Here is a 22,570-nt window from a genome sequence, read left to right on the forward strand (position 1 = left end):
AAATGTAGCGCAATGGTCTTCAATGGGCAAAAATGTAGCGCAATGGTCTTCAATGGGCAAAAATGTAGCGCAATGGTCTTCAATGGGCAAAAACTTCATGAAAGCCATCTGGCAGAAGTAAATAGAAATGCGTTTTGATGAAAAGCCATTATCACGGAAGTATGACGTAGAAATGTGTCATTAATTAATGTACAGTAGTTGGAATTGATGTATTGATTTATTCATATTGTTTTATACATTTTTCTTCACACGTGCATTATCTTGTTTTTTATATTTTTTACTCCTGCTCTAAGCCTCTTTGCAATCGTCAACAATACCTTATAAAATGTGACATTTCTGAAATTCATCCCTGGCGGTGCAGTTCATATATCCACTACGTAGCACAAGGAATGTTTCTATTCAGCTAAATCTTTCCTAAAGAGGCCAGGCCTTTCACAGTGATACTCATGACTAGAGGAAGGTATCCAGGCTGGTCCTTCATCTCTGTCCTCAGTGTGTCCTCTTCTCTCTTCAGTGTAACTGTAGAGTGACCAAAGAGACTCTCTGTCCTCCCAAACACCTCCTCCTCAGTCAGAACAGCCAGACCTGCATCTCTCAGAGAGAGGGTCTCTCCACTCCCTGCTGCCACATGCTGCACCTGGAGGACAAACAGCACAGGAATACATTGATATGCTTTATTCTTGAATTAAGGTGGCATTTGCATCCCTCGACTTGGCAACAATGACAAACACTTTAAAATGACAAATAAATAGAGATTTTACATGTTTTAATTGATAATGAACTGTTTATCAATGTGAAACATAATGGAAGTCTTTTATACTGGAAAACTTTATCTTAGTGACATGTTTTTGGGATCTATTACTTTGAATGCTATAAAATAAACACAAGTATTTCATATATTTTGTAGATCAATAAAAACAAATATAATACTTTGTTAACGCCTTGAACATCACTCATTACAAAGACATATACAGTATACTGTATATAGATATATATCCACTAAGTAAAAAAAAATATTGAACACAATGTATATAAATCAATAAAGCAAAGAAGGCCTTTAAAATATATATATATATTTTTACTATTATTATGTGTCCCTAAGTTTTATGTAATTAGTGTTACCGCCTTAAACATCACTCATTACAAAGATATACAAGGACCTTGAGCATTCCTTCCTGTGGCAAACTGTTATCAGGAGAGGGGTCAATATTAAAGAAGATTATTAGTTAATCACACCCTTATAGTATGTCATAAATGTTATGATTCCATAGATCATTTGGTGTGTTTAAATAAAACATATCGTTGGTGTAACTCAATTTAAATTAAGGGAAATTACACTCTGAGCAAAATTATTAATCAAATCTCTTTAGTAAATGATTAAGTCAATTATTTTTAAAGGTTAAATGACCTTAGATTTGAGATCGGTGGCCTCCATTTAAGAAATTCCTAAATTACTTACAAAAAGTAATTGGTGAGACCTATACTTTGATGCAACACATCATTCCGGGCAGTCCCACCACTATCCAGTAGATGGCGGTGTTCTGCATGTAATTATGTCTTTCATTCATGTCACAACATTATAATATTTCAGTAAGCAAACACATTTGATTTGTAATTGCTTGAGATAATCAAGCATTCAGTACGTGCTCCCTTCTCTGTTGTATTGTTATTTTGCCAAATGTTATTTGAAGAAAGGCAGCTCCCTAATGCAGCTGTTTCAGCCTCCCTCAGTGATATGTTATGGAGAGGCTAGCCAGGGGACTCAGTCAGCTGTAGCACACTTGGGTGCTGCTATAGAGATTCATTAGTAAGCCCATGAAGGCTTGATGTCATTTGACACAGATAAATCGACGACTTATCACCGGTAGCAATTTCATAGTTGTTTATCGTCTTCTAGCTAGCTAGTTGAAAAGTCATCATGAATCATGTCAACAATCGCCCAGCAAATTATTTTAAAACGTGTAGAGATAAAACATATTGGTGCTCATCAACCACTGAACAGGCTTCAGTTAAAATAGAGCAAGTTATAAAATAATTAAACCTGAGTGGTTTGGATGGAACTTGCGGTGGCTAACAGCTGTTTGAGCTAGCTAGCTACAACGTGTTGTTGTTAATGATTGATGTCAGAATGTAATAACCCATGGAACTGTATCTATGCAATAGTTGAAGGGAGGGAGTAGCTTTATAAACGTTGTTTCTTTATTCATAACCTGAGCATCTTGTTAACAGACAGGCAGAGGCAACTGCACTCAGAATGGTGTTCTGCTGCGTCCCAATACTCTAACAATGATTAGCAATATTGCAGACCGATGCTGATATTGATTCTGAAGTAAAATATACTTTACTCTATAAAGTATGTTGGACTACTGTGGTCTTCCTTGCAATAGGAACCAAAGATATGGGCAGTAGACTATACACTGGTCATAACCCTTATGTTATAACATGTGTGTGTGTGGCTCAAAGCTAATTTCTGGGATTGGTAATTCTTTATGATGGTGCATTCAATGTGTAGTGTAGTAATGTATCGATGTATATTCACTTTTTTCATTGCGTTTGCCCTACTAATATTTTTGTTATAAATCGCCACTGGTGTTACCATCATTGGTGTTACTATATCTACTGGTTGTACAATGTTATCATAATGGTAGAAATATTTGTTTATTTAACATGGGAAGATACATTTACATAAACCCAAATACATTTACATAAACAAAAACCTAGAAAAATGAACTCCAGGTCATATACGACTAGGCTCAATCAAGCAGGTGTGAACTCACCAGGATCTGCAGGGCCTGTAAGACTGGAGGACTGCAACACGATCCCAACACAAACAGACCCTCATCTGTCATTCCTGAGAAATAAATATGCACACATAAAACCACAGTAGTGAACCTAGTTTCCCAGGAACTGATCAAATAATAACTGGAGAATCCTGTGAAAACTGCTCTCTATCTCACCGTCCATGGCACTGACAATGAGGTGGACAGCACTGAGAAGAGAGGATCTGATCTCGTCCTCATCCTTCCCAACACATTGGTCTACAAGATCCTGTATGGCCTGGACTGTTTCCCTCTCAGACTCTTCCAGATCACCCAGGTCAGGAGTCTCACCATCACACATCTGATCCAGCTGTGTGTGTGTGTGTGTGTGTGTGTGTGTGTGTGTGTGTGTGTGTGTGTGTGTGTGTGTGTGTGTGTGTGTGTGTGTGTGTGTGTGTGTGTGTGTGTGTGTGTGTGTGTGTGTGTGTGTGTGTGAGAGAGAGAGAGAGAGAGAGAGAGTGTGTGTATGAAAGACAGATAGTGTGTATGAAAGACAGAGAGTGTGTATGAAAGACAGAGAGAGAATGTTACATATATCCTGGGTGAGATATTCATCCCTGCTATTAGGTGTGTTGGTGCCCTGTTTCTGTACGTCTCACTCACCACACTCTCCAGCACACTGACTGCCTCTCTGTCCTCCATGGTTGTCTTGAGGAGCTGGAGCAGGGAGGAACGTGTGGCTGCTGGCAGGACTGACAGCAGCTGGAAATGATCACTCAGTTTCTTCAGTTCTATCAACACACAAACAACAGACAGACCATGTTACTTTGGCAAAGTGTGATCAATGTTTTTTTTTATATACCAAAAGTGTGGTAACTTCGTAATTACTAATTAAATAGAACAACTTAAATATTGAACATTCCATTCAGTAGACAACCTTATATGTTGACCAGCCGTTCCATTCAGTAGATTACATGTTGACCAGCCGTTCCATTCAGTAGACTACATGTTGACCAGACGTTCCATTCAGTAGACTACATGTTGACCAGACGTTCCATTCAGTAGACTACATGTTGACCAGACGTTCCCTTCAGTAGATTACATGTTGACCAGACGTTCCATTCAGTAGACTACATGTTGACCAGACGTTCCATTCAGTAGACTACATGTTGACCAGACGTTCCATTCAGTAGACTACATGTTGACCAGACGTTCCATTCAGTAGACTACATTACATGTTGACCAGACGTTCCATTCAGTAGATTACATGTTGACCAGACGTTCCATTCAGTAGACTACATGTTGACCAGACGTTCCATTCAGTAGACTACATTACATGTTGACCAGACGTTCCATTCAGTAGATTACATGTTGACCAGACGTTCCATTCAGTAGACTACATGTTGACCAGACGTTCCATTCAGTAGACTACATTACATGTTGACCAGACGTTCCATTCAGTAGACTACATGTTGACCAGACGTTCCATTCAGTAGACTACATGTTGACCAGATGTTCCATTCAGTAGACTACATTACATGTTGACCAGACGTTCCATTCAGTAGACCACATGTTGACCAGACGTTCCATTCAGTAGACTACATGTTGACCAGACGTTCCATTCAGTAGACTACATGTTGACCAGATGTTCCATTCAGTAGACTACATAACATGTTGACCAGACGTTCCATTCAGTAGACTACGTTACATGTTGACCAGACGTTCCATTCAGTAGACTACATTACATGTTGACCAGACGTTCCATTCAGTAGACCACATGTTGACCAGACGTTCCATTCAGTAGACTACATTACATGTTGACCAGACGTTCCATTCAGTAGACCACATGTTGACCAGATGTTCCATTCAGTAGACTACATTACATGTTGACCAGACGTTCCATTCAGTAGACTACGTTACATGTTGACCAGACGTTCCATTCAGTAGACCACATGTTGATCAGACGTTCCATTCAGTAGACTACGTTACATGTTGACCAGACGTTCCATTCAGTAGACCACATGTTGATCAGACGTTCCATTCAGTAGACTACGTTACATGTTGACCAGACGTTCCATTCAGTAGACCACATGTTGATCAGACGTTCCATTCAGTAGACTACATTACATGTTGACCAGACGTTCCATTCAGTAAACTACATTACATGTTGACCAGACGTTCCATTCAGTAGACCACATGTTGATCAGACGTTCCATTCAGTAGACCACATGTTGATCAGACGTTCCATTCAGTAGACTACATTACATGTTGACCAGACGTTCCATTCAGTAGACTACATTACATGTTGACCAGACGTTCCATTCAGTAGACCACATGTTGATCAGACGTTCCATTCAGTAGACTACGTTACATGTTGACCAGACGTTCCATTCAGTAGACTACGTTACATGTTGATCAGACGTTCCATTCAGTAGATTACATGTTGATCAGACGTTCCATTCAGTAGACCACATGTTGATCAGACGTTCCATTCAGTAGACTACATTACATGTTGACCAGACGTTCCATTCAGTAGACAACATTACATGTTGACCAGACGTTCCATTCAGTAGATTACATGTTGACCAGACGTTCCATTCAGTAGACTACATAACATGTTGACCAGACGTTCCATTCAGTAGATTACATGTTGACCAGACGTTCCATTCAGTAGACAACATTACATGTTGACCAGACGTTCCATTCAGTAGACCACATGTTGACCAGATGTTCCATTCAGTAGATTACATGTTGACCAGCCGTTCCATTCAGTAGATTACATGTTGACCAGACGTTCCATTCAGTAGACTACATTACATGTTGACCAGACGTTCCATTCAGTAGACCACATGTTGACCAGCCGTTCCATTCAGTAGATTACATGTTGACCAGCCGTTCCATTCAGTAGACTACATTACATGTTGACCAGACGTTCCATTCAGTAGACTACATTACATGTTGACCAGACGTTCCATTCAGTAGACCACATGTTGATCAGACGTTCCATTCAGTAGACTACGTTACATGTTGACCAGACGTTCCATTCAGTAGACTACGTTACATGTTGATCAGACGTTCCATTCAGTAGATTACATGTTGATCAGACGTTCCATTCAGTAGACCACATGTTGATCAGACGTTCCATTCAGTAGACTACATTACATGTTGACCAGACGTTCCATTCAGTAGACAACATTACATGTTGACCAGACGTTCCATTCAGTAGATTACATGTTGACCAGACGTTCCATTCAGTAGACTACATAACATGTTGACCAGACGTTCCATTCAGTAGATTACATGTTGACCAGACGTTCCATTCAGTAGACAACATTACATGTTGACCAGACGTTCCATTCAGTAGACCACATGTTGACCAGATGTTCCATTCAGTAGATTACATGTTGACCAGCCGTTCCATTCAGTAGATTACATGTTGACCAGACGTTCCATTCAGTAGACTACATTACATGTTGACCAGACGTTCCATTCAGTAGACCACATGTTGACCAGCCGTTCCATTCAGTAGATTACATGTTGACCAGCCGTTCCATTCAGTAGACTACATTACATGTTGACCAGACGTTCCATTCAGTAGACTACATTACATGTTGACCAGACGTTCCATTCAGTAGACCACATGTTGACCAGACGTTCCATTCAGTAGACTACATGTTGACCACTAGACAGGAGACATTACCCTCCACTGGCATTATTACCTTTGTTCAGATTTAGGGGGCTGTTGATATCGTAGTCGCCTCCCAGGTCCATAATTCCATCCTCTTCAATCTCGTAATTTGACCTAACCTTTTCAAAGCCCCCATTGTTGGCGAAGAGGCACAGCTCTGTGGACAAGAGCAGACAACAGCCATAACCAGTCACACACAGACAAATACAGTGGCTGTACTAAATACAGTGGCTGTACTAAATACAGTGGCTATACTGAATACAGTGGCTATACTGAATACAGTGGCTATACTAAATACAGTGGCTATACTGAATACAGTGGCTATACTGAATACAGTGGCTGTACTAAATACAGTGGCTATACTAAATACAGTGGATATACTAAATACAGTGGCTATACTGAATACAGTGGCTATACTAAATACAGTGGCTATACTAAATACAATGGCTATACTAAATACAGTGGCTATACTAAATACAGTGGCTATACTAAATACAATGGCTATACTAAATGCAGTGGCTGTACTAAATACAGTGGATATACTAAATACAATGGCTATACTAAATACAGTGGCTGTACTAAATACAGTGGATATACTAAATACAGTGGCTATACTAAATACAATGGCTATACTAAATACAGTGGCTATACTAAATACAGTGGCTATACTAAATACAGTGGCTATACTAAATACAATGGCTATACTAAATACAGTGGCTGTACTAAATACAGTGGATATACTACATACAGTGGCTATACTAAATACAGTGGCTATACTAAATACAGTGGCTGTACTAAATACAATGGCTATACTAAATGCAGTGGCTGTACTAAATACCGTGGATATACTAAATACAATGGATATACTAAATACAATGGATATACTAAATACAGTGGCTATACTAAATACAGTGGATATACTACATACAGTGGCTATACTACATACAGTGGCTGTACTACATACAGTGGCTGTACTAAATACAGTGGCTGTACTAAATACACTGAGGAACATAGACACTGGCTGTGTACTTTATCATGGTACTTAACCATGCAGCTATACCTGGGACATTGATAAACCATACACTTCCTCACCAAACTTTCCATCGCATTTGACCTTGAGTTCAATCAGACTGAAGGCAATGACAGTATATTCAGGAATCTTCAGCGACACATCACTATCTGTCTGAGTACTGCCGCTCTGCTTCATAGAGGCCTGTGAAGAGAATGTCAAATCAGTCAGAGACGTTTGGTGCACAAACGACCCAGATTCTAACCCAGACACCTATACTACACCATTACATCATCAGGAAGTGGTTCTAATGATAAAAACAGGAAATGATCTATGTGGGAATTCAGGGCTACTTCATTCATCACTGCTGAACAGACATCTGTGATCTGTCAATATGGTCCTGACATTTACTTGACTTATGTAGGCCTAGCTATCATAAAGTGAGATTATTGAGATACATTTTTTTTTTTACAACAAAGATAATATAAATCTGTGTTGTCAGTTATACATTATGATGTTTTCCACTCATGAAAATATGATGAAAACATAATTCACTTCAGTAGGATGCTTGGTAATCTTTCCTCCTACCTTCACGCTCAGGGCCACGCGGACGCTCATGTTGGCTCCTACATTGCCACGCTTCCGGACTTTGTTTGTGACCGGGCAAGGTTGTGATGTCATAATCCTCTCCGTCAACACCCCTAATATTGCCCTGGGCTTCTCCCGGGTCTGCTTGATCACAGGGTGGGTCATGTTCAGATGTCTGCAGGAGGGTCCCAAATAAATTATATTATACAAAATATAGAATGGGCAAGCAAATATTATTTAAAGGTACTAGTTATGCTTCTTACTAGAGGGTTATTCTTGAACTGCAATGTCTTTTACGTCCCTCGCCTTTACAACCATGAAAAACACTTTAAAGGCTCTCTTCAATCTGTAACACTGAAGCGTTACGGATTACGCAAAAGAAATGTAAAAGTCCTTTCCGTTTGAGCCGACATATGCAGTGTTTACCAGGGAAAATAATAATGCATTTCAATCACACTGTAAAGCTGGATTTCCGTGATCCGGATTGAATACAGCCCTAAAATGACAAATAGTTTTAGTTGATATTGAACTGTTTATCAATGTGAAAACATAATATAAATCCTTTATAATCCAAAACTTTATTTGTATGCATTGTTTAAAGAACTTAAGGAAAGCAAATAGGCTTGTCCCAGTAGTGATGAGTAGAGTTGTAGTGACATGTTTCGGGGGTTTAGAGACATCTATCAATTATTCTGAATGATAGAAAGTAAATAAAAGTATTTCATACATTGTATATGTCACGTTCCTGACCTGTTTTTCCTTTTTCTTGTATTTATTTAGTTGGTCAGGGCGTGAGTTGGGGTGGGCTGTCTATGTGTTATTTTCTATGTTGGGGTTTTGTGTTCGGCCTGGTATGATTCTCAATCAGAGGCAGCTGTCAATCGTTGTCCCTGATTGAGAATCATACTAAGGCAGCCGGGGTTTCACGTGTGTTTTGTGGGTGTTTGTTCTTGTGTCAGTGTTCCGCCACACAGGACTGTCACGGTAGTTATTTTGTATCGCATATTGTTTTTGTTAATTATTAAATCACTATGGAAACTAACCACTCTGCGTATTGGTCCGATCCGTCTCGCCTCTCCTCGTCCGTCCGAGGAGGAGGATTACGACTGCCGTTACAGAAACACCCACCACCAAAGGATCAAGCGGAGTGGTAAAGGGCAGCGACAGCAGCAACAGAGGACACAGGACTCGTGGACTTGGGAGGAGATCCTGGACGGCAAAGGACCCTGGGTTCAGCCAGGAGAATATCGCCGTCCCAAGGCAGAGTTGGAGGCAGCAAAGGCAGAGAGGCGCTGGTATGAGGAGGCAGCGCGGCGACGCGGTTGGGAGCCCGAGAGTCAGACCCAAAAATTTCTTGCGGGGGGGCACACGCGGAGTGTGGCAAAGCCGGGTAGGATACCTGAGCCAACTCCCCGTGCTTACCGTGGAGTGAGAGGGCGTCGTACTGGTCAGACACCGTGTTATGCGGTGAAGCGCACGGTGTCCCCAGTACGCGTGCTTAGTCCAGTGCGGGCTATTCCACCTCGCCGCACTGGTAGGCTAGGTTGGGCATCGAGCCGGATGTCATGAAGCCGGCCCAACGCATCTGGCCTCCAGTGCGTCTCCTCGGGCCGGCGTACATGGCACCAGCCTTACAAATGGTGTCCCCGGTTCGCCAGCATAGCCCAGTGCGGGCTATTCCACCTCGCCGCACTGGCAGGGCTACGGGGACCATTCAACCTGGTAGGGTTGGGGAGGCTCGGTGCTCAAGAGCGCGTGTCCTCCTTCACGGTCCGGTTTTTCCGGTACCACCTCCACGTACCAGTCCTCCGGTGGCAGCCCCCCGCACCAGGCTGTCTCTCCGTCTTCTCTCTCCAGTGGCTCCCACCTGTCCAGCGCTGTCAGAGCCTTCCTCCTCTCCAGCGCAGCCAGAGTCTGAACTGTCCGCCTGCCCAGCGCTGTCTGAACTGTCCACCTGCCCAGCGCTGTCTGAACTGTCCGCCTGCCCAGCGCTGTCTGAACTGTCCGCCTGCCCAGCGCTGTCTGAACTGTCCGCCTGCCCAGCGCTATCTGAACTGTCCGCCTGCCCAGCGCTGTCTGAACTGTCCACCTGCCCAGCGCTGTCTGAACTGTCCGCCTGCCCAGCGCTGTCTGAATTGTCCGCCTGCCCAGCGCTGTCTGAACTGTCTGCCTGCCCAGGGCTGTCTGAGCTGCCTGCCTGCCCAGCGCTGTCTGTCTGTCCCGAGTCTTCAAAGCCGCCCGTCTGTCCTGAGCCTTCAGAGCCGTCTGCCAGACAGGAGCCGCTAGGGCCGTCCGCTAGACAGGAGCAGCCAGAGCCTTCCGCCAGACAGGATCAGCCAGAGCCTTCCGCCAGACAGGATCAGCCAGAGCCTTCCGCCAGACAGGATCAGCCAGAGCCTTCCGCCAGACAGGATCAGCCAGAGCCTTCCGCCAGACAGGATCAGCCAGAGCCGTCCAGCCAGGACCAGCCAGAGCCATCCAGCCAGGACCAGCCAGAGCCGTCCAGCCAGGACCAGCCAGAGCCGTCCAGCCAGGATCCGCCAGAGCCGTCCAGCCAGGATCCGCCAGAGCCGTCCAGCCAGGATCCACCAGAGCCGTCCAGCCAGGATCCGCCAGAGCCGTCCAGCCAGGATCCGCCAGAGCCAGCCAGCCAGGATCCGCCAGAGCCAGCCAGCCAGGATCCGCCCCTCAGTCCGGGGCTGCCCCTCAGTCCGGAGCTGCCCCTCAGTCCGGAGCTGCCCCTCAGTCCGGAGCTGCCCCTTAATCCAATGGGGTTGATATGGAGGGTGGCCATTGGGAGGAGGCCAAGGAAGCGGGGTTTGACTATGGTGGGGTGGGGACCACGACCAGCGCCAGAGCCGCCACCGTGGACAGACGCCCACCCAGACCCTCCCCTAGACTTTATGCTGGTGCGCCCGGAGTTCGCACCTTAAGGGGGGGGTTATGTCACGTTCCTGACCTGTTTTTCCTTTTTCTTGTATTTATTTAGTTGGTCAGGGCGTGAGTTGGGGTGGGCTGTCTATGTGTTATTTTCTATGTTGGGGTTTTATGTTCGGCCTGGTATGATTCTCAATCAGAGACAGCTGTCAATCGTTGTCCCTGATTGAGAATCATACTAAGGCAGCCGGGGTTTCACGTGTGTTTTGTGGGTGTTTGTTCTTGTGTCAGTGTTCCGCCACACAGGACTGTCACGGTAGTTATTTTGTATCGCATATTGTTTTTGTTAATTATTAAATCACTATGGAAACTAACCACTCTGCGTATTGGTCCGATCCGTCTCGCCTCTCCTCGTCCGAGGAGGAGGATTACGACTGCCGTTACAGTATAGATCAATAAAAACAAAGAAGGCTATTAAAATACTTTTTTATAACAAATATAATATGTGTCCATAAGTTTTATGTCATTATTGTTACCACCTTATAAATCACTCATTAAAAAATAAAAAACGACATTAAGCATTCTCTCAATTGGCAAACTGTTGTTATACTAGCTAATCACACCCTTTAAGTACAGTATGTCATACATTTGAGGATTTTATTGATCAGTTGGTGTGTGTCTAAATAAAAAGTGTAATTGCTGTTACTCAATTTAAATGAAGGGAAATTACATTGTGAGCAAAATACTTTAATCATATCTCTTTAGTAAACTATTTTTAAAGGGTTAATGGCCTTAGATTTGGACATAAACACTGCATACTGTACATGTCGTCTCAAGTGTAAATGACCTTCCTTGGTCCGGATTGAATCTAGACCCTGCGATTCTTTAGTGTAAATGACCTTCCTTGGTCCGGATTGAATCTAGACCCTACGAATCTTTAGTGTTATGACCTTCCGTGGTCCGGATTGAAGCTAGACCCTGCGAATCTTTAGTGTAAATGACCTTCCGTGGTCCGGATTGAATCTAGACCCTGCGATTCTTTAGTGTTATGCTGATTGTGATAGCAGTGAGTATTCTAAGCTGTATTCTAAGTATGAGGAAGTTGCTAAACCAGTACAGTTCCACTTCTTTGTCATCTGACAGCACTTCAACCAGAAAACGTTCTATGTACAACCAGTATACAACCTGACCATGATGTCAGAAAAGATGCCAGCATGACCGCATTGCAACCCCTTTTGCCCGCTGGTCTTGGGTCTAAATATTGACTCCTTGGGCAGGTGAACCGTGTGATTGTAGTTAACATACCAACCTGGACTCAGGGATCGAAGTAAACGTAAATCTGTCTCTCTCCATATAGTGTAATATGTTACGTTTCGTATGTATTCATTTGTGGATGTCCATCATTCATTTCGTATGATATGTTATGAAATACGATTTGTATGACATGTTACTAATTCCAATTCGTACAATATGTTATGAATTTGCAATACGTATGATATGTTACAAATGTCACTTTGCTGTGGCTAACGTTAGCTAGGTGGCTAGATGGGCAACATTAGCTAGGCGCTAGGGTTAGGGTCAGAGGTTAGGGTTAAGGTTAGGAGTTTGGGCTAGGAGAAGGGTTAGCTAACATGCTAAGTAGTTGCAAAGTTGCTAATTTGCTAAAGTTGTCTATGATGTGATTCGAACACACAAACTCCCTCCTTTTGTTTTTGGCTCATGTAACCATACATATCTTACTAATTTGAGTGTCACAGATTTACATTTACTATGTTACGTCTTTTAGGCCAGGCTGAATATACACTGAGTGTACAAAACTTTTACACCTTACTAATATTGAGTTGCACAGCCCCCCTTTTACCCTCAGAACGGCCTCAATTCGTCGGGGCATGGACGCTACAAGGTGTCGAAAGCATTTCACAGGGATGCTGGCCCATGTTGACTCCAATGCTTCCCACAGTTGTGTCAAGTTGGCTGGATGTCCTCTGGGTGGTGGTCCATTCTTGATACACAACTGTTGAGTGTGAAAAACCCAGCAGCGTTGCCGTTCTTGGCACAATCCGGAGCGCCTTGCACCGTTCAAAGGCACTTACATTTTTTGTCTTGTCCATTCACCCTCTGAATGGCACAATTAATGTAGGAGAATATAACACATTAGATCTAGTGAAAGATAATACAAAGAAAAAAACATGCGTTTTCACATTTGTTTTTTGTTCCATCATCTTTGAAATGCAAGAGGAAGGCCATTACATGAGTTAGGAGTCTAGCTGCAATTTAGATGTTGGCCACTAGATGGCAGCAGTGTATGTGCAAAGTTTTAGACTGATCCAATGAACCATTGCATTAGTGTTCTGCCCAAATGTGCCTAATTGGTTTATTGATACATTTTCAAGCACATAACTGTGCACTCTCCTCAAACAATAGGATGGTATTCTTTCACTGCTACTATAAATTGGACAGCGCAGTTAGATTAACAAGAGTTTAAGCTTTATTCACATATAAGACATGTCTATGTCCTGGAAAGTTTGATGTTACTTACAACTGCCATGCTAATGACATTAGCACACGTTAGCTCAACCGTCCCGGTATAGGGATCCCGATCCTGTCTCCTCCCCTTCATCTACACTGATTGAAGTGGATTTAACAAGTGACATCAATAAGGGATCATAGCTTTCACCCAGATTCACCTGGTCAGTCTGTCATGGAAAGAGCAGGTGTTCTTAATGTTTTGTACACTCAGTGTATGTACAGTATAGGGCAACTCACTTGTTTTTCGAATAGTTAACCAACTCCTTCACTTCCACCTCCTCTTTCTTCAGTCTGCCAAAGGACGACTCTTGTTCGCTGAAGCTTTTTAAGCCCAAGTTAAGTTTTAAATCAGCCGCCAATCCCTCCACATTTCCTTCTGAGTTAATTTCTTTCTTGTCACCAAATGTCCCACTGTGGTCCACGAAGTCAGACTCCTTCACATCTGAGGGAACATTCAACATTAGAATAGACACATAATCATTTTCATCATTTATCATAAAGGGGGGAATTCAGACCTGAGTTATGGGCACATACATTTCATTCATTTCACTTCTATGCACTTTTCTCTCTACACGTATTCTGACCTTGCACTTAAGCATGGAGACACGCAGGTGGCAGACAGATATTCATTTGCGGTGGAGATCACAGACATGGAGGTGTGTCTACAGATACACCGTATTCTGACCTTGATTTAATTCCCTCATAATTCCACCACCTTCACACACAAAGAAACCATGAATAAGGTTGAGCAACCTGTCGGTTCCAAGTGGAAAAACATCGACTTGGTCCTGCGTAGCTCAGTCGGAAGAGCATGGCGCTGTGGCGCTATTTACTCACGTTAGTCTGTCAACCATGTCCAATCACCCAGCATCTCCATGTCTACGTTTCAAAAGCCAATCATGTATATAGCCATAGCTCACATCACCTATATACCAATGAGAGGTGGCTGGTAGCATAGCGGTTAAGAGTGTTGGGTCTGTATCCAAAAGGTTGCAGGTTCAAATCACAGAGCCAGAAAGGTGAAAAATTCTGGTCTTGAGCATGGCAGTTAATCCCCAACAACTGTTCCCCATGTCCCAGTGATGTTGATTAAGGCAGCCCCCCACACCTCTCTTATTCAGGACTGTCTGTAACCATGGTAGCATCCACGATAATGTAGAAGTGTTTAGAAACATATTATATTCTTATTTACAATAAAAGTGACCCCAAAATGACATTATTTTTATCCCGGAAAGTTTCCATATTCAAATGCTCAGGTCCAAAGTGAGGAGTAGCATGAGTACTGGAATTTATTGTCAGATATTTCACAACAGAAACATGCTAGCAACAACAACGTGGTTTTCACTGTACCCTGCAGTTACATATGCATACATGTTACTTAGAAACTCCTTCTATCTAAGCCATTGTTATTGTACCATAAAACGTCAATTGTTAACCTGGGCGTTTATTTTCTTATATCACTGAACACAACAGGTGCTTATTACAGACAGGCTTTTTTTGCCAGGTGTCTATTTCCTTAATGTACACAGATTTTGCTAATTTGCATACCGATATTTAATTGTTTAATTCCAGCTCTCACTTCCAGCATTTTTATCAATTTCTTCATTTTCTGCAATAATGTGTTGTCATTTACACACGGTTACGTTTATTTTGTCTTAGTATGCCACTATTTCCGATTTGTTTTCTTATTTTCCTTGACAGAATCGTTATTTTCCTCTTTGGCTGTGCATTGTCGTCAGCATTTTCGTCAGTTCTTTTTTCGCCAATGGATGGCGGACGATTTCTGGGGGTTTGTACTCGTAAAGTTGTTGACTGTTTTTGTACTTGCCAGTTATCTTGCAGTTCTCAGCTGTTGCAGGCAATGACTAGCAGTTTCTTACTGGCGATAAAAACGGATGATTACCATCATTTCCCCCCCCCCCCCCCCCGAGTCATTACTGAATTATTTAATGTAACAAATCAAACATAAAACCTTGTAAACAATTCATTTACATTACACTTGGCGTTTATTTGAAATAAGCAATATTTGCTGAAATGTGTGCCATTGCCAGGCTATTAAAACGGACAGGCAGCTATTTCAGACCGCGTTTAACTGAAGTTTTACGGTAATACAAAGAGGATATTGTAAGCAAATTGTTCCCGGAGGTCAGCGTTGCCATGTCCGTTATTTCCCTGTGAGGTAGTCTAAGGGTCTCGGGGGCTGCGTGAGTGGAAATTTGAAATGGAAGTTATGGAACTGCCTCGAGTGATTCTGTTGTGGGGAAGAATCCTCAATGAAACTTACATTAAATGTGGAGAATGACACATTTGCAACTGTTGCCAATCAAGTAGCCTATTAATTGATATGCCATTGTAGGCTACTGTAGAAAATCATTTGACAAAATAAATATGTTGAAATTACTATATCGCTGGAGTCAATGGAAATCAATTTGTGCCACTTGTGTAGCCTACTTGGAGCTGGCATGCAGATTTCATAAGTAGCTTATAACTGCAGTTTATTGTTGTTGTTGCCTTGTGTTATTATGCAGTTATTTAATGGCCATGTTTAGTTCATTAAATTGTAAGTTATCAAAGCTCTATCGCAATTGTCATCAATTGTTAGAATGCATTAGATTGACGGTAACAGTCAGTCAGATTAGGCTACAGGTAAACAAACACTGGCTGTTGTTGACAAGCATATTCAGTTCATATACATATTATTCATATTTAATTCAGTGATTGAAATGATGACCTCATCCCCAGTAGCCTATTCCAGCAGGCTATTGGTTAACACAAGCACCTGTCTGTGGGGCTGCTCTGGTGTTTACCTGGGTTTAAAGGATGTATCTATAATTATGTACATGTGCTAAATGGATTTATTTACAATTATAAACTGGGTTCGAGCCCTGAATGCTGATTGGCTGAAAGCCATGCTATATCAGACCATATACCAAAGGTATGAAAAAACACTTATTCGTGCTGTTCTAATTACGTTGGTAACCAGTTTATAATAGCAATAAGGCACCCAGGGGGTTTGTGGTAGATGGCCAATATACCACAGCCAAAGACTGTATCCAGGCATTTGGCGTTGCATCATGCTTAAGAACAGCCCTTAGCCGTGGTATATTGGCCATATACCACACCCCCCCAGGCCTTATTGATTAATAATAGGATCCCTGTCTTATAAGAGTTGATTGTTTATCTTGTCATTATTGTACTGTCGTGTATTGTTTATATGGTCTGTCTTTGAGTTTAATATTGACATCCATTGATGGAAAATAATCTGGTGAGTTTAATAAAGGCAAATTATATTTTCTCTTGGGACATATTCAAATTCCTTTATTATATCATGTTATAGTTTACAATAAATATTATTTGGATGAAAACCGAACTTTGCTTCTAACGTCATTACAAGTTACGTGAATATTCCTTCTTAATTGGTTCGATAACGTTGTGGAAAAGGGTTTATTGCTGTAGGAAATAAAGGTTGGACTAGTTTTCAGGCCTTTTGGGTGGGTTTTGAGTAGTCAACGTTCTGGGATTTTTTCTAGACCTGGCAACCCTGCCGGAGGGCCTTTTTAAAAATGTTTTTATTTTATTTTACCTATATTTAACTAGGCAAGTCAGTTAAGAACAAATTCTTATTTTTAATGACGGCCTAGGAACAGTGGGTTAACTAACTTGTTCAGGGGCAGAATGTCACGTTCGTTGTATGGAGGAAGAGAGAAGGACCAAGGCGCAGCGTGATACGAATAAATTCTTCTATTTATTTAACACGAAACGAAGAACACTTAAACAAACGAATCAAAACAACAAAACGAACGTGAAGCTATATATATAAAGTGCAGACACAAGCAACCAATACATAGACAATAACCCACGAAATACCCAATGGAATATGGCTGCCTAAATATGGTTCCCAATCAGAGACAATGATAAACAGCTGCCTCTAATTGAGAACCAATCTAGGCAACCATAGACATACAAACACCTAGACTAGAAAACACCCCATAAACATACAAAACCCCTAGACAAGACAAAACACATAAATCCCCCATGTCACACCCTGACCTAACCAAAATAATAAAGAAAACAAAGCTAACTAAGGCCAGGGCGTGACACAGAATGACAGATTTTTACCTTGTCAGCTCGGGGATTCGATCTTGCAACCTTTCGGTTACTAGTTCAACGCTAGTCCAATGTTCTGGTGTTTACCTGGGTTTAAAGGGTTGTCTTCAGGTTCTCCAGGAATCAGCACATCACTCAGGGAAAAGCCTCTGGACTGGTATTTCGGTTCCTGCCAGAAGCATCCACATCTGGGCCTGGTCTTCACAATGAGTGAGAGGAGATTCAGTTTACCAGAGCTGTCGTTCAGACTGGACACAGGGATCAGGGTACCGTTAGAATCTACTTCCTTCAACATGGATTTTACGGCATTGGAAATCATGATGGTGGTGGATCGTGTTTCTGGCTGCAACAGATGACAAAGACACAAATGACAAAGATGTCTAAGAAACAAAACTAGGATGAACACATGAACACTCAATACAACATCTTCTGGAGAGCATTCTAAATACATTTCACAGTTGGCAAGACACTCAATAATGCAAACACAATCTCTTTGAAAGGTTCACTTTCCCTGGGAAAAGAGTGGATCAGAACAGAGTAGCATTGCTTTAGACAAGACAGGAATACAAACAGGAAATCATTTCAGTCAAAAATGTTGGTCATTCAAGACAATTTTTTTCCTGATCGCAACACTGCAAGAGCTTCAATACCTGGTTCCCACTGCTTCCTCTGGGTCCTTATGACTTAGATATACGTTATTAAGAATGAGATACGAGTATGTCTGAAATGCATTAGCTAAGATTTCATTACATACTAGTAGGAGGAGTCTCTTTAACTTAACCCCTTCCTGGGAAACTGTTCCGTTAGACTCTTACATTCCTGCCCTTCACTTCTGTTTTATTTAATGAGAAAATAGCTTCACTCGAAGCAGGCAGAACTACATGCCACATTACTGGGAAGTATATTCCGTTTTGATGTGTTGTCATCCTCATAGCAGTGAAGCGGTGTTGGAGAGTAGTTCTTACATGTAATAGCTCAGTAACTCATCCACTTTCACTTTCACTTTCTTCAGGCTACGGAAGCACAGCGTTGTCTTTACACTGCTGCTACTCGCTGTTTATTATCTATGCACAGTCACTTTACCCCTACCTACATGTACAAATTACCTCAACTAACCTATACCCCCACTAATTGACTCTGTACCGGTACACCCTGTATATAGCCTCGTTATTGTTATTTTATTGTGTTACTTTTTAATAATTTTTTACTTTAGTTTATTTGGTAAACATTTTCTTAATTCTTTCTTGAACTGCATTGTTGGTTAAGGGCTTGTAAGTAAGCATTTCACTGTAAGTCCACACCTGTTTTGTATTTGGTGCATGTAAGGAATAAAGTTTGATTTGATGAGGAATGTTTTCTTAAAGGCCCTGTACACACTGAAGGTGAAGAACTCATAATGCACAACACATTTGGTAAAACTGTTTTCATACAACAGAGTGTTTCTGCACAAACAGTGTTGTGGAGACGTTGCACAATGGTCGTGTGAAATATTTTGTGTAGATGAACTCTGTTATAGCACAAGAATATCAGTATTAGCCGACTGTATTTTAAGGCTCCAGAGTGGCGCAGTGGTCTAAGACACTGTATCTCAATGCTAGAGGCAAAACTGCAGACCCCGGTTTGATCCTGGGCTGTATCACAACCGGCTGTGATCGGGAGTCCCATAGGGCAGCGCACAAATGGCCCAGCATCGTCCGGGTTAGGGGAGGCCGGGGTAGGCTGTCATTGTCAATAAGAATTTGTTGTTAACTGATTTGCCTAGTTAAAAAAAGGTGAAAAATTACTTTTATTTTTTTAAGTATCATTCACAACCTTTGTGTCCAATGTGTGGTAAATCAGTTGTCCAACCTGATTGTGTACGGGGCCTAACTGTTACTACAGGGTCAGAAAGTCACATCCATATACTTCACCACTGTACTGTAGGAGAGTCCAACACCAACAGACAGTTATCAGTTCCAAAGTGCAATAACAGTTCTCAAGGTCAAGTTTTAGTTTCAGTTTGAACAAATCCCAGGAGCCTTGCAGTAATAACATACTGTAGGGTTTCTGATGACAACATGTCTGTGTTGTTCAATCACTGTGAATCAGACATCACAGGACCATCATACTGACTCCACATATTGGGGATGTTATCTCTGAGGAAAGACAGGACCATCATACTGACTCCACATATTGGGGATGTTTTCTCTGAGGAAAGACAGGACCATCATACTGACTCCACATATTGGGGATGTTATCTCTGAGTAAAGACAGGACCATCATACTGACTCCACATATTGGGGATGTTATCTCTGAGGAAAGACAGGACCATCATACTGACTCCACATATTGGGGATGTTTTCTCTGAGTAAAGACAGGACCATCATACTGACTCCACATATTGGGGATGTTATCTCTGAGTAAAGACAGGACCATCATGCTGACTCCACATATTGGGGATGTTTTCTCTGAGTAAAGACAGGACCATCATACTGACTCCACATATTGGGGATGTTATCTCTGAGTAAAGACAGGACCATCATACTGACTCCACATATTGGGGATGTTATCTCTGAGTAAAGACAGGACCATCATACTGACTCCACATATTGGGGATGTTATCTCTGAGGAAAGACAGGACCATCATACTGACTCCACATATTGGGGATGTTTTCTCTGAGTAAAGACAGGACCATCATACTGACTCCACATATTGGGGATGTTTTCTCTGAGTAAAGACAGGACCATCATACTGACTCCACATATTGGGGATGTTTTCTCTGAGTAAAGACAGGACCATCATACTGACTCCACATATTGGGGATGTTATCTCTGAGTAAAGACAGGACCATCATACTGACTCCACATATTGGGGATGTTATCTCTGAGGAAAGACAGGACCATCATACTGACTCCACATATTGGGGATGTTATCTCTGAGTAAAGACAGGACCATCATACTGACTCCACATATTGGGGATGTTATCTCTGAGTAAAGACAGGACCATCATACTGACTCCACATATTGGGGATGTTTTCTCTGAGTAAAGACAGGACCATCATACTGACTCCACATATTGGGGATGTTTTCTCTGAGTAAAGACAGGACCATCATACTGACTCCACATATTGGGGATGTTTTCTCTGAGTAGACAGGACCATCATACTGACTCCACATATTGGGGATGTTATCTCTGAGTAAAGACAGGACCATCATACTGACTCCACATATTGGGGATGTTTTCTCTGAGTAAAGACAGGACCATCATACTGACTCCACATATTGGGGATGTTTTCTCTGAGTAGACAGGACCATCATACTGACTCCACATATTGGGGATGTTATCTCTGAGTAAAGACAGGACCATCATACTGACTCCACATATTGGGGATGTTATCTCTGAGTAAAGACAGGACCATCATACTGACTCCACATATTGGGGATGTTTTCTCTGAGTAAAGACAGGACCATCATACTGACTCCACATATTGGGGATGTTTTCTCTGAGTAAAGACAGGACCATCATACTGACTCCACATATTGGGGATGTTATCTCTGAGGAAAGACAGGACCATCATACTGACTCCACATATTGGGGATGTTATCTCTGAGGAAAGACAGGACCATCATACTGACTCCACATATTGGGGATGTTATCTCTGAGTAAAGACAGGACCATCATACTGACTCCACATATTGGGGATGTTTTCTCTGAGTAAAGACAGGACCATCATACTGACTCCACATATTGGGGATGTTATCTCTGAGTAAAGACAGGACCATCATACTGACTCCACATATTGGGGATGTTTTCTCTGAGTAAAGAATCATTATTAAAAAGAACAACATCTTAATCACCCTGGTATTCTAGACATCAAGATGACCATGGTGCTGGTGTCAAGTTGGCTGGATGTTCTTTGGGTGGTGGAACATTCTTGATACACAACTGTTGAGCGTGAAAAACCCAGCAGTGTTGTAGTTGTTGACACAAACCGGTGCGCCTGACACCTACCACCATACCCCGTTCAAATGCACTTAAATCTTCTGTCTTGCCCATTCACCCTCTGAATGTCACACATACACAATCCATGTCTTAATTGTCTCAAGGCTTGAAAATCGTTCTTTAACCTGTCTCCTGCCCTTCATCTACACTGACTGAAGTGGATTTAACAAGTGGAATCAATACGGGATCATTCACCTGGATTCACCTGGTCAGTCTATGTCACGGAGAGAACAGGTGTTCTTAATGTTTTGTACACTCTGTGTATAACTATTATTTTAATGTAATATCTTATGTTGTTCTTGTCTATAACTGTTCTGTAATTTGTCATGTATTTGTATGTTTCATGTGGACTCCAGGAAGAGTAGCTGCTGCATGTGCAGTATCTAATGGGGATCCTAATAAACTAACCTCCTGTAACGATTGTCGTCGTGAGGAGAAGGAGAAGACCAAGGTGCAGCGTGGTAAGTATTCATAATTCCTTTTAATGAATACGTATACTAGAACAAAACACCAACACAGGTGGGAACAGGCTACCTAAGTATGATTCTCAATCAGAGACAACGATAGACAGCTGCCTCTGATTGAGAACCATACCCGGCCAAACACACAGAAATACAAAACAAGGACAACATAGAACACCAGACATAGAATGCCCACCCAAACTCAGGCCCTGACCAACCAAAATAGAGACATAAAAGGATCTCTACGGTCAGGGCGTGACCCCTTAATGTCCCACTTTATGTTGTATTATCTAATGATTAGAAGAATGGAGGTCGGGACGTCTGATATTGTTTGTTGCACTTTACTGAAAGCGTTACAAGGATACATACACTGTTGTTCACTAGTTCTTCAGCTCAGCTAGTGCAGGAGTCAAATATTGGAATGAAATACTGAGTGTATCAGTTCAAACTAGATTTACAAGTTTCATAATATATGCCATTTAGCAGACACTTTTATCCAAAGCAACTGACAGTCATGCGTGCATACCTGTTACGTATGGGTAGTCCTGGGGATCAAACCCACTACCCCG

General features: G+C 42.0%; 1 protein-coding gene across 3 annotated transcripts; it reads right to left on the reverse strand.

Moving 5' to 3' along the window:
• Window positions 1-202: 202 nt before the first annotated feature.
• LOC120031279 (gasdermin-E-like) lies at window positions 203-18,493 on the reverse strand. Of its 3 annotated transcripts, XM_038976958.1 has the most exons (10): window positions 18,208-18,492; window positions 17,645-17,900; window positions 13,688-13,892; window positions 8,045-8,219; window positions 7,540-7,660; window positions 6,479-6,604; window positions 3,423-3,550; window positions 2,958-3,129; window positions 2,778-2,851; window positions 203-637 (listed from the first exon to the last, which is right to left on the reverse strand). In XM_038976958.1, the coding sequence occupies exons 2-10, from the start codon at window positions 17,874-17,876 to the stop codon at window positions 404-406; spliced, it is 1,467 nt and encodes a 488-aa protein (XP_038832886.1). In that variant the 5' UTR covers window positions 17,877-17,900; window positions 18,208-18,492; the 3' UTR covers window positions 203-403. The 3 variants fall into 3 exon arrangements, 2 of the variants coding, with proteins under 2 accessions (XP_038832886.1, XP_038832887.1); XM_038976959.1 differs by lacking the exons at window positions 17,645-17,900; window positions 18,208-18,492 and adding an exon at window positions 14,999-15,155; XR_005473726.1 differs by lacking the exon at window positions 2,958-3,129 and having other exon boundaries at window positions 587-637; window positions 18,208-18,493.
• Between the last annotated feature and the right edge of the window lie 4,077 nt (window positions 18,494-22,570).

Source organism: Salvelinus namaycush, chromosome 37, assembly GCF_016432855.1.
Source record: "Salvelinus namaycush isolate Seneca chromosome 37, SaNama_1.0, whole genome shotgun sequence".
Lineage (NCBI taxonomy): Eukaryota > Metazoa > Chordata > Actinopteri > Salmoniformes > Salmonidae > Salvelinus > Salvelinus namaycush.

Coding starts and splice junctions, on each gene's coding strand:
- LOC120031279 (XM_038976958.1), bottom strand. CDS start 17,876: ATGATTTCCAATGCCGTAAAATCCATGTTGAAGGAAGTAGATTCTAAC. Junction 3,551..6,478: donor CCCCCTAAATCTGAACAAAG/GTAATAATGCCA, acceptor GTGTGTTGATAG/AACTGAAGAAACTGAGTGAT. Junction 2,852..2,957: donor CATTGTCAGTGCCATGGACG/GTGAGATAGAGA, acceptor TTTATTTCTCAG/GAATGACAGATGAGGGTCTG.